The sequence below is a fragment of the Mytilus edulis genome, chromosome 4 (genome assembly GCF_963676685.1).
Source record: "Mytilus edulis chromosome 4, xbMytEdul2.2, whole genome shotgun sequence".
NCBI classification, from domain to species: Eukaryota; Metazoa; Mollusca; class Bivalvia; order Mytilida; family Mytilidae; genus Mytilus; species Mytilus edulis.
Window position 1 is genome coordinate 52,943,900 of NC_092347.1, and position 12,723 is coordinate 52,956,622.

The 12,723-nt window shown below is 32.3% G+C and overlaps 1 protein-coding gene across 3 annotated transcripts in view; it reads left to right on the forward strand.

Moving 5' to 3' along the window:
• LOC139521907 (death-associated protein kinase 1-like) overlaps positions 1 to 12,723 on the forward strand; it is a 171,033-nt gene that overhangs the window by 111,893 nt on the left and 46,417 nt on the right. For all 3 annotated transcript variants that reach the window (XM_071315621.1, XM_071315622.1, XM_071315623.1), the window contains 2 exons: positions 11,680 to 11,799; positions 12,370 to 12,468. In XM_071315621.1, the coding sequence (XP_071171722.1) occupies positions 11,680 to 11,799; positions 12,370 to 12,468 (219 nt within the window). The remainder of the gene's footprint in view (positions 1 to 11,679; positions 11,800 to 12,369; positions 12,469 to 12,723) is intronic.

Consider the following 12,723-nt stretch of genomic DNA (forward strand, 5'->3'; position numbering starts at 1 on the left):
CACTTATAGGGTCTTTGGTCTTTGCACTGGAATTAAACACATTTATTTAAAACTAGAGGCTCTAAAGAGCCTGTGTCGCTCACCTTGGTCGTGTGCATATTAAACAATGGACACAGTTAAATTCATGACATAATTGTGTTTTGGTGATAGTGATGTGTTTGTAGATCTTACTTTACTGAACATTCTTGTTGCTACAATTATCTCTATCTATAATGAACTTGGCCCAGTAATTACAGTGGAAAATATTTTCTAAAAATTTACAAAAATTTATGAAAAATGTTAAAAATTAACTATAAAGGGCAATAACTCCTTAAGGGGTCCATTGACTATTTTGGTCATGTAAACTTATTTGTAGATCTTATTTTGCTGAACGTTATTGCTGTATACAGTTTATCTCTATCTATAATAATATTAGGGGTAAAATGCAGTTTTTGGCTTATAACTCAAAAACCAAAGCATTTAGAGCAAATCTGACATGGGGTAGAATTGTTAAACAGGTGAAGATCTATCTGCCCTGAAATTTTCAGATTAATCGGATAACCTGTTGTTGGGTTGCTGCCCCTGAATTAGTAATTTAAAGGAAATTTTGCTGTTTTTGGTTATTATCTTAGATATTATTATACGACCGCAAAAATTTTAATTTTTCGTCGTATATTGCTATCACGTTGGCGTCGTCGTCGTCGTCGTCCGAATACTTTTAGTTTTCGCACTCTAACTTTAGTAAAAGTAAATCGAAATCTATGAAATTTTAACACAAGGTTTATGACCACAAAAGGAAGGTTGGGATTGGTTTTGGGAGTTTTGATCCCAACATTTTATGAATTAGGGGCCAAAAAGGGCCCAAATAAGCATTTTCTTGGTTTTCGCACTATAACTTTAGTTTAGGTAAATGGAAATTTATGAAATTTTGACACAAGGTTTATGACCACAAAAGGAAGGTTGGGATTGATTTTGGGAGTTTTGGTCCCAACAGTTTAGGAATTAGGGGCCAAAAAAGGGCCCAAATAAGCATTATTCTTGGTTTTCACACAATAACTTTAGTATTAGTAAATAGAAATCAATGAAATTTAAACACAAGGTTTATGACCACAAAAGGAAGGTTGGGATTGATTTTGGGTTTTGGTCCCAACAGTTTAGGAATAAGGGGCCCAAAGGGTCCAAAATTAAACTTTGTTTGATTTCATCAAAAATTGAATAATTGGGGTTCTTTGATATGCCGAATCTAACTGTGTATGTAGATTCTTAATTTTTGGTCCCGTTTACAAATTGGTCTACATTAAGGTCCAAAGGGTCCAAAATTAAACTTTGTTTGATTCTGACAAAAAATTGAATCCTTGGGGTTCTTTGATATGCTGAATCTAAAAATGTACTTAGATTTTTGATTATTGGCCCAGTTTTCAAGTTGGTCCAAATCGTGGTCCAAAATAAAACTTTGTTTGATTTCATCAAAAATTGAATAATTGGGTTTTTTTGATATGCCGATTCTAACTGTGTATGTAGATTCTTGATTTTTTGTCTCGTTTTCAAATTGGTCAACATAAAGGTCCAAAGGGTCCAAAATTAAACTTAGCTTGATTTTAACAAAAATTGAATTCTTGGGCTTCTTTGATATGCTGAATCTAAACAAGTACTTAGATTTTTTATTATGGGCCCAGTTTTCAAGTTGGTCCAAATCAGGATCCAAAATTATTATATTAAGTATTGTGCAATAGCAAGAAATTTTCAATTGCAGAGTATTCAGCAATAGCAAGAAATCTTCAATTGCACAGTATTGTGCAATAGCAAGAAATTTTCAATTACACAGTATTGAGCAATAGGAAGAAATCTTCAATTGCACAGTATTGTGCAATAGCAAATATTTTCAATTGCACAGTATTGCGCAATAGCAAGAAATATCTAATTGCACAATATTGTGCAATAGCAAGAAATTTTGAATTGATTGGAGTTATCTTTCTTTGTCCAGAATAGAAGTTGAATCAACTTAAATCATTGTTTTATACAATATACAATGTATATTTTCTCATCACTTGGCGTCCGTCGTCGTCGTCGTCCGCGTTGTCGTCCTGCGTTACCTTTTACAAAAATCTTCTCCTCTGAAACCACTGGGCCAAATTTAACCAAACTTGGCCACAATCATCATTGGGGTATCTAGTTTAAAAAATGTGTGGCGTGACCCGGCCAACCAACCAAGATGGCCGCCATGGCTAAAAATAGAATATAGGGGTAAAATGCAGTTTTTGGCTTATAACTCAAAAACCAAAGCATTTAGAGCAAATCTGACATGGGGTAATATTGTTCATCAGGTCAACATCTATCTGCCCTCAAATTTTCAGATGAATCAGACATTTCGTTGTTGGGTTGCTGCCCCTGAAATGGTAATTTTAAGGAAATTTTGCTGTTTTTGGTTATTATCTTGAATATTATTATAGATAGAGATGAACTGTAAACAGCAATAATGTTCAGCAAAGTAGGATCTACAAATAAGTCAACATGACCAAAATGGTCAGTTGACCACTTTAGGAGTTATTGCCCTTTATAGTCAATTTTAACCATTTTTCGTAAATCTTAGTAATCTTTTAGAAAAATCTTTTCCTTTGAAACTACTGGGCCAAATTTAACCAAACTTGGCCATAATCATCATTGGGGTATATTGTTTTAAAAATGTGTCCGGTGACCTGCCCAACCAACCAAGATGGCCGCCATGGCTAAAAATAGAACATAGGGGTAAAATGCAGTTTTTGGCTTATAACTCAAAAACCAAAGCATTTAGAGCAAATCTATTTTGGGGGTAAATTTGTTCATCAGGTCAAGATCTATCTGCCCTGAAATTTTCAGATGAATCGTACATTCTGTTCTTGGGTTGCTGCCCCTGAAATGGTAATTTTAAGGAAATTTTGCTGTTTTTGGTTATTATCTTGAATATAATTATAGATAGAGATAAACTGTAAACAGCAATAATGTTCAGCAAAGTAAGATCTACAAATAAGTCAACATGACTGAAATGGTCAGTTGACCCCTTTAGGAGTTATTGCCCTTTATAGTCAATTTTTAACCATTTTTCGTAAATCTTAGTAATCTTTTACAAAAATCTTCTCCCCTGAAACTACTTGGCCAAATTAATCCAAACTTGGCCACAATCATCTTTTGGGTTAGTAGTTTGAAAAATGTGTCCAGTGACCCGGGCATCCAACCAAGTTGGCCGCCATGGCTAAAACTAGAACATGGGGTAAATGCAGTTTTTGGCTGATAACTCAAAACCCAAAGCATTTAGAGCAAATCTGACATGGGGTAAAATTGTTTATCAGGTCAACATTTATCTGCTCTGAAATTTTTAGATGAATCGGACAACCTGTTGTTGGGTTGCTGACCCTGAATTGTTAGTGTTAAGGAAATTTTGCTGTTTTTGGTCATTATCTTGAATATTATTATTGATAGAGATAAACTGTAAACAACAATAATGTTCAGCAAAGTAAGATTTACAAATAAGTCAACATGACCGAAATGGTCAATTGACCCCCTTAGGAGTTATTGTTCTTTATAGTAAATTTTTAACAATTTTCATAAAATTTGTAAATTTTTACTAACATTTTCCACTGAAACTAATGGGCCAAGTTCATTATAGATAGAGATAATTTTAAGCAGCAAGAATGTTCAGTAAAGTAAGATGTACAAACACATCACCATCACCAAAACACAATTTTGTCATGAATCCATCTGCTTCCTTTAATATTCACATAGACCAAGGTGAGCGACACAGGCTCTTTAGAGCCTCTAGTTTTAGTTTCCAGACAATAACTTGTGTGTATGTGTACGAATCTTTCTGAAATTGTACCATAAGGTTTCATATCTCTAGTTATCTTTGCCTGATAAGCCTAAGTTTGTAATTTCCCTTTTTTTATACAACCACAAAAATTGAAATTTTTTTGGTCGTATATCGGTATCACGTTGGTGTCGTAGTCGTTGGCGTCGCAAGACTTTTGGTTTTCGCACTATAACTTTAGTTTAAGTGAATAGAAATCTATGAAATTAAAACACAAGGTTTATGACCATTAAAGGTAGGTTGGGATTGATTTTGGAAGTTTTGATCCCAACAGTTTGAGAATTAGGGGCCAAAAAGGGCCCAAATAAGCATTTTCTTGGTTTTCACACTATAACTTTAATTTAAGTAAATAGAAATCTATTTAATTTTGACACAAGGTTTATGACCACTTAAGGAAAGTTGGGATTGATTTTGGGAGTTTTGGTCCCAACAGTTTAGGAATTAGGGGCCAAAAAAGGGCCCAAATAAGCATTATTCTTGGTTTTCGCACAATAACTTTAGTATTAGTAAATAGAAATCAATGAAATTTAAACACAAGGTTTATGAACACAAAAGGAAGGTTGAGATTGATTTTGGGAGTTGAGGTCCCAACAGTTAAGGAAAAAAGGGTCAAAAAGGGGCCCATTAAATAAGCATTTTTCTTGGTTTTCGCACCATAACTTAAGTATAAGTAAATAGAAATCTATGAAATTTAAACACAAGGTTTATGACCATAAAAGGAAGGTTGGGATTGATTTCAGAGTTTTGGTCTCAACAGTTTAGGAATAAGGGGCCCAAAGGGTCCAAAATTAAACTTTGTTTGAATTCAACAAAAATTGAATAATTGGGGTTCTTTGATATGCCGAATCTAACTGTGTATGTAGATTCATAATTTTTGTTCCCATTTTCAATTTGGTCTACATTAAGGTTCAAAGGGTCCAAAATTAAACTAAGTTTGATTTTTAACAAAAATTGAATGCCCAGTTTTCAAGTTGGTCCAAATTGGGGTCCAAAATTAAACTTTGTTTGATTTCAACAAAAGTTGAATCCTTGGGGTTCTTTGATAACCTGAATCTAAACATGTACTTATAATTTTTATTATGGGCCCAGTTTTCAAGTTTGTCCAAATCGTGGTCCAAAATTAAACTTTGTTTGATATCAACAAAAATTGAATCCTTGGTTTTTTTTATATGCTGAATCTTAACCTGTATTTAGATTTTTGATTATAGGCCCAGTTTTCAAGTTGGTCCAAATTGGGGTCCAAAATTAAACTTTGTTTGGTTTCAACAAAAATTGTATATATGGGGTTCTTTGATATATGCTTAATCTAACCATGTATTTAAATTTTTGAAGTTTGGGCTCGGTTATCAGACTGGTCCACATTGAGGTCTAAAGGGTCCAAAATTGAACTTTATTTGATTTCATCAAAAATTGAATTCTTGGGGTTCTTTGATATGCTGAATCTAATCATGTATTTAGATTTTAGATATTGGACCATAATAGGTAATGTCCAATTTAAAATTTAAAGTTTTTAAGTTTAAGTTCTTAGACCACATTCATTATGTGTTGTGTCAACTATTGAATCACAATCCAAATTCAGAGCTGTATCAATCTTGAATGTTGTGTCCATACTTGCCCCAATGTTTAGGGTTCGAACTCAGCGGTCGTATAAAGCTGCGCCCTGTGGAGCATCTGGTTATAAAATATAGCTTGAATTATATATAGCTGGTTAATGTCCAGCAACGATTATTACATGTTTTGTATTTGGACCCGTAAGGTTCATTGATGATCTGTTTTAATTGAAGTTCACTTTTAGTGAACATAGTTTTTGGAAAGATTGGAACTTGTTCTAAATCTTTCTTAAGGCACTGGCCTCCCTAACAACACAACAGGTTAGCTACTAAATGTATTCACTGCACTGAAATATAGTTCCCTATAGTTCTCATGTATTTGCACATAATACACATATAAACTGTGAAAAAAATGGTATATTTTTGGAGCAGTTCATTCAAGAATGTATGTCATTAAGATGTGTGCATGTGCAGGCTTTTTTAATGAGTTTGATTGAGTATTGATAAAATACTAGTATGATTGACAACTGTCATTATCACCAAACAATCAGAGACAAGGTGGATCTTTAATTACAATGCCCCACCTCCTTAACTGCCAATCAAATTGACCACATTACTTATCAATCTCAGTCTTGCATAATTATACAGACCAATATACAGACCAATTTACAAATATTTGACCTCATAATTAAATACACAAATACATGTATATATATTAGGTGTTTGTATACATATAAGGATGATAGATTTATCCATTGCCCATTACTTTTGATCTACACTACATAAAGTGAATTTACAAAAGTGACTCTGTAAACTATGTCTGAAAGATAAATGATTAATTTAGAATTAACAAGATCTTTAAAAAAAAAATGTAAAGGTATTTAAGTAAGGTCTATAATTTACTTGATAAATTTCCAATAATCATCTGTAACTTTAAAATCAACAATTTAGGTTAGTTCACTATTTTTTTTCTTATCAGTATTTGGCTTGAAACAGTTAGTAAAATTTGAAAAGTTTTAATTTATACATGTATAACAAAAAATTTATTTTTTAAATTTTATTCCCCTTGACAAATGTCTATTAACAATTTTAGTCAGATGAATATATAGAAGAAGTGAATATATAATTTTTCAATCACAAAAGATAAAATCCACATTTCAATAGAATTAAGTTTTTTTAATTTGTTTACGTTGAAAAGTACATACCCGGTAAATAAATGTAATTTTCAGTATTAGTGCTTTATTAATGTTCTTTTTTTTGTCCCCACCATACCTTGATATGAAATTATTCAAACTACTCTTCCAATCTTTCCATGAGTGATATCCATCACTTTGATTCTTTCCAATTTAACTATGCAAACTCCCCCCTTAATTTTGGTTCTGGCACAAACATCAATTCAAGGTATCATCAACTCAGTTTCAAAATAAATCTGTTTGCACTACTGGACATCCAAGATGGCCACCATGTATCAACATGATTTTGCAGGAAACCTTTTTAAATGACATGCACACATTTCACCAGCGGATTCATTTCAATATGAGCTCTGTAGAACCTCTATTATATCTGTAGTTTCCATTGTAAAGATTAAGAAAAACTCTTGACTATTTATTTCAAAGTAAAATCAAGATGCTATTAATAAAAGATCTGTTTGGTTTATAGAGACATAAAGCAGTCTGATGGTGTCATTAATTGGCAGCGAAGTAATCTTATCTTACAACTTAGATTGGAATTTTTTATCTAGCTTAATTTTTTTGGTAAATGGGTTTTGAAAGAGTGATGATATCTATGACCATAGATGTAATACCCATAATAATGGGTATTACATCTATGCTATGACAGATAACATTGTTTTGAAATCACATACAGGTTTATGTTGCTTTCTCATTAATGTATATTCCCTTCATCTCTTTTATTCATAAGGAAAACTCAAAATTAAAAAGTCTCAATCTTATAGTCAGTCAATTTTCTGAAATGTCTTGTTGAATTGTAAAAACTGGACCATTTCCTAAATGCTGTTGCATAATGGGATTTTTTGGGTATTCAATTGTATTTCTTTAAAGAGGAGTCTGGTCATGTATTGTGCAATGTTATTTTAAACAAGAAAGACAAAATAAATCCCCTAATGAGAAACCATTCTTTGTCAAATGGACAAGAAATAAATACAAATTAAATTGTGACTGTGATTGACTAAGAATCTGTTACGCCATAATTTATAGAAGTATGACAGTAACCCATTTGTACTTTTGGGGTCATTTCAATTTGAATGTCATACCTGATTATTGAAGAATTACTGAGCAGCTTCTGGTGACCTAATCTTAGTTGCAACCTGAAATTCATCTGAAAACTTTTTTGTTTTATTTTTTGACATTCATATAATAGCTCTTATTTGATAGAAATGTAGATAAACGCATATGTATGACTAGTTTCAAGAAAATTGGTGAACTCATGTATTTTTTCTATTGTAAAGTTTGGAGTATATTTACTTTTGAATTCTTAAGAATATTTATAGCTTAAATTTCATAATTGATAATGTTGCAGTTTCCTTGTTAGTAGAAAAACTACCTTGTAAAGTCAAAGTACAACATGAATAATATGCACATTTGTACATATTCAATTGAATAGAGTTTTACATTATGATAAGCAGTTGTAATAAATAATGTAATTTAGGTTAGTGGAGCAAATGTTAAAATTTTCAAAACATGATTTATTAGTCCTGAGTTATTTTCACATTATTCATGTTTTTCGTCTTCACTTTGGAGTCACAATCAAACAAGTCAATGCATGATTGTTTTGGTAGAGTTTATGTTTATCTGTTTTTTTGGCAGTTATTTGATTTAAATTAATAACCATATAAAACAGATACTTTAAAATAAATTTAAAAGCTTGATATCAGCATATTTTCTGTGTGCGTTTGCCATTATTTTGTAAAGGAAAGTTCAAACCATTCAAAAAATTCAAAGTCTGTCGAAAACTTTTATGTTTTTTTGAAACAAAGAAGGTCAAAACCTATGGTATGACTGACAACAGAAAGCCTCAAGCTCAAATCTTGCTCATTAGTAATAAAAATCTAAGCAAGGGAAGGAAAAACAATAATTGTTGTTGAAGTGTGTTGAAATAACGATTTGTTATTGTTACTTATTATATGCCAATATCCATTGATAACATGACAAAGTACTTTCTCACTGATGATCATTACTGTTATCACATTTTTGGCACATCAACCACTTGTACATCATTGTACAATCTTCCTTTGATTATCGTGTTATGTAGATCTATCATGGTAAGTTCTCCATTTTCCTCACATAATATTTCCTATTTTCTGTTCTATTTTAGTCCTCTACAGATTAATGAATTTTATCCAGTGATTAATTTATTTGTTTTCATTCAAGATTAAGTTAGACTAGTACAGGGGCGGATCCAGGATTTCAGATTAGGGGGGGCGCAATGTTAAAATTACGCCGAGCCGAGCGAGGCGAAAATTTTTTTGAGGTATAATTATCGAAATTATTGGAATATTCTTCTAAAGAGGGTGTAATGTAGATATCTTGCATGGCAAGCAAAACGTGGCGAATATTTTGTGTTAAAATAAGCGAGAAATTAAAGTTTCAAGCTAAAACCGCATAAATCCACCCCTGTCAATCTACAATCACCATAATTAACAAGAAATGTGCAAGTTTCAATTCATTGACTCAACAATAGCTCAACTGACCAATATTAGATTTAAAAAAAAAACGGTCCACTTTTGCCAGCGATTTTTCATTGTCTTTTCACAATTTTTTATTATTATTATTTTTTGTTGTTTTCGGAGGTCGTGCCAAACTTTTTATGTACATTTTTTTTTTACAGCAAACCACTAAATTCAAAATGAGATCTTTATTTTCATGGGATTCTATATGTAATACGGAAATACGAGTTGGAGCCTTGATCGTTTATGCATGCTTCGGCAAACTTTACAGGTTGCAATTAAGTGAGAAACATATATTGATACAGATATATTAAATATTGATACAAATTAATAAAAACTAACCTTTCACTTGAACCAGTATTTCTATCTTTCATTAAGAAAGAATTTAACCAGTTACCTTGACTGTTTTCTTCGCTGTGCACTGATGAAATACCCAACCCAACCGCGGGTAGGGCACTTTCACCTACTTCGTTGGAAAGTGAGTTTGTGATGTTTTGGAGTTTCGATTATCAAAGAAATTGTTTATAATTTATAAATTGTTTTACTTTAACCGCCAATTAAAGCCTATGATATGTGTCATCAAACGCAGTACCGCGTTTGACACCTTTCTTTGAAGTATACCATATTTATGATAGAACTTATAGATAAACCGTAGGTCAGTATATTAGTAATCACATTGGTTCTGTTAAACTTACTGTTTTATATACTTCTTTGAATGATAAAACAGATTGCAATGCGACGACATTATGTTTCGTCTTCTGTTCAGATACTTTATTGAGCTGGGGACAACCAGTGCTTTGCAAATTTTAGGGGGGGGGGGCGCACGCCCGCCACGCCCCCGCCTAAAACCGCCCCTGGACTAGTACTACAGGAACACTTGTGTTAAATTGCAGGGGATGGTTCTGACAGTTATAACTTTTACACAGGTCAAGGATCTGTCTAAGGACAGTTATCCTCTTGTCCGGTGGGAATGTCTTCAGTCCAGTGGGAATGTCTCCTGGAATTATTTTGAATGATGAAAAGAAGTTATCTTCAATAGGCACATCAACACTTAGTTACCACTTACTACAGAAATGAGTCAGAAAGAAGAATATAAACAAATCTTACAAGTTTGTTTTTGTTTTGATACAGGTTAAATGACTTGTGATAAGAAATACATGCGTAGAGATGATTTGAAATAAAAATGAGAAGTCTGATTTGAAATACTGTTGCAGGATATCATTTATTTTAGTAAAGACACTAGCATGCTTTTACATATAGTAATGTCAAATAAATTACCAATTGATTAAGACAATGTTTTAATATCATTAAAATGTTGCTTTTTACTAGATAGCTGAGTTATTCTATCAGTAACATCTGTTTTATCCTCGGTTTTAGCAAGATAAAGAACCAATTTATAAATCTGTAGTTTTGGGTTATTGTCCGACTTAGAATTTCAGTATTGTATTTCGCAAATTGAAATCTACAGACGATGGGATAGCAATTTTGTTCTCAAGTATTTTGAATTATTTCTACGGACGGAAAGAACAGTGAATTAGTTTCAAAACATACAAATCAAATGATATGACATGACAACTTATTTAAATTCAATTTCTGAAGTTTGTCTTGGACCTAAAAGTTGAGTCACTGTTCTTATGCCTTTTATTTTGAAAAATGCATCTTTTTGAGCCACAACTCATTTGTACTAATGCACACTTAGCTCCACTGAGATTATGAAATGCAGAGTGTCCTTTTTGGCAGAAATGAATGACATGTATACTATTGCATCTATTCTGAAATGAAATTGTCTTTACACACTCTAAAGTCCACCAGATTTCACTTCCTTGATGGCTGATACTTGCATGTATTCCACTGTTTACAGTTATTGATATGAAACTGAAACGGTCAAATGGTTCTGTGGCCAGAAAAGAGCAATTTTACATTTGTTAAAATGTGTGATTAGTTTGAGGAATTTATTCTAAGTTTTGACAGACTTTGTATTGGTTAATTTTTAATAATCTAGCTCTTACTATATGAATTTGAAAGAGGTATAGTTTTTCAAGTTCAATAGCTTTGGCCTGCTCTTGTATTTGATGAGAATATTTGTATTACAGTTCACTATCTATACATGCAATAACAAACTTTCACAAGCAATAAACTAAAACTGATCAGTTTAAAGAAATGATTTCAAACTGAAATTCAAAATACATTTTAGCCAATGGGTATTGTAAAAGGGCAATGTCAATTTTATTAGCACAATATATGTCTGGCCTTGTTAGTCTTGTATTATTTTAATTTTAGTTTCTTGTGTACAATTTGGAAATTAGTATGGCGTTCATTATCACTGGACTAGTAAATATTTGTTTAGGGGCCAGCTGAAGGACGCCTCCGGGTGCGGGAATTTCTCGCTACATTGAAGACCTGTTGGTGACCCTCTGCTGTTGTTTTTTATTTGGTCGGGTTGTTGTCTCTTTGACACATTCCCCATTTCCATTCTCAATTTTACACTATATCAATATTTAGTTAACCAATGCTGTTGTGGTAGGTATGACTGTATTGCCTCTAGAAATTGACTATTGCCTCAAGAACTTACAAGGTTTTATTGCAACATAAATAAAAAAAAATTACCGGTATTTATCTTGCAGGAGAAAGCAGAAAATTTTGTAATGGCAGCTTTGTTTGGAGCTTCAGAAGAAGGAAATTTACAAGGAATAAAAGATCTTGTGAAAATGGCACAGAATATAGATTTATTGGCCACTAATAAGGTATAAATTCTCTTTATTTAGCTATTTAATGTGACAGAATTAATCAGAATAATTTGTCATTATATACTGCTGTTTTAAAATGGCTACATTAACGCTTGAATGCATAGACATGAAGAAAAAATTCAATCTATTAAAATTAGCTTGAGACTTTTAAAAATCTCTTTGAAATTGAGGCGACTACTTATTGGTCACCTCTCCAACAAGGCACCAATCAAAAGCCTGGATTCAAGTTTCGAGTTTCTTGTGTAAAAGGAATTATGACCCTTGCAAGTAGGGGAGATCAATAGCGTGAGGTACTGAAATTTTCAAGTAATGACAGAATGGTCTTCTACAGCTATATATATGCACTAGCTAGAAATCAAAAGGGCAGGGCTCTTCTTGTGTTTGGAAAGTACACTTTTTGTGTATATACTATCAATATTTAAGGTTTTCTTCCACATTTTCCCAGTGTACTGCATTATTGGTATGATAATAAATAGAAAATTAATATTAAAATTGACAGCTAACTAATTTTTGTATCAAAATAAACTACACAAGTAACAAACTTATAAGACTGTTCTTTTTTTTTAGCATGGTGAAACTGCTTTACACAATGCAGCTAGTGGAGGTCATACTGAAATAATAAAATATCTACAATCTAAAGGGGCAGATGTTAATGTTGTTGACAAGGTAAACCTTGTGGTCATAAAATTTTGAAGTAAAATTATTGTACTCAGACTCAGAAATTAGCCAATCAAAACACTGGATTTAGTGTTTCCAGCACTAAAGAGTTCTGAGTTATGTTTTATGAATGAGAGTCCTGAATCCTGTATTTTTAGTCTTTTCGAAGTAGATCATGTACTGGTATATGTTAATTTTCTACCATTAAAATCCCAACAACTTATATATCCTAACTAAGCAGCGAAGATAGAACAGTTTAAGAAG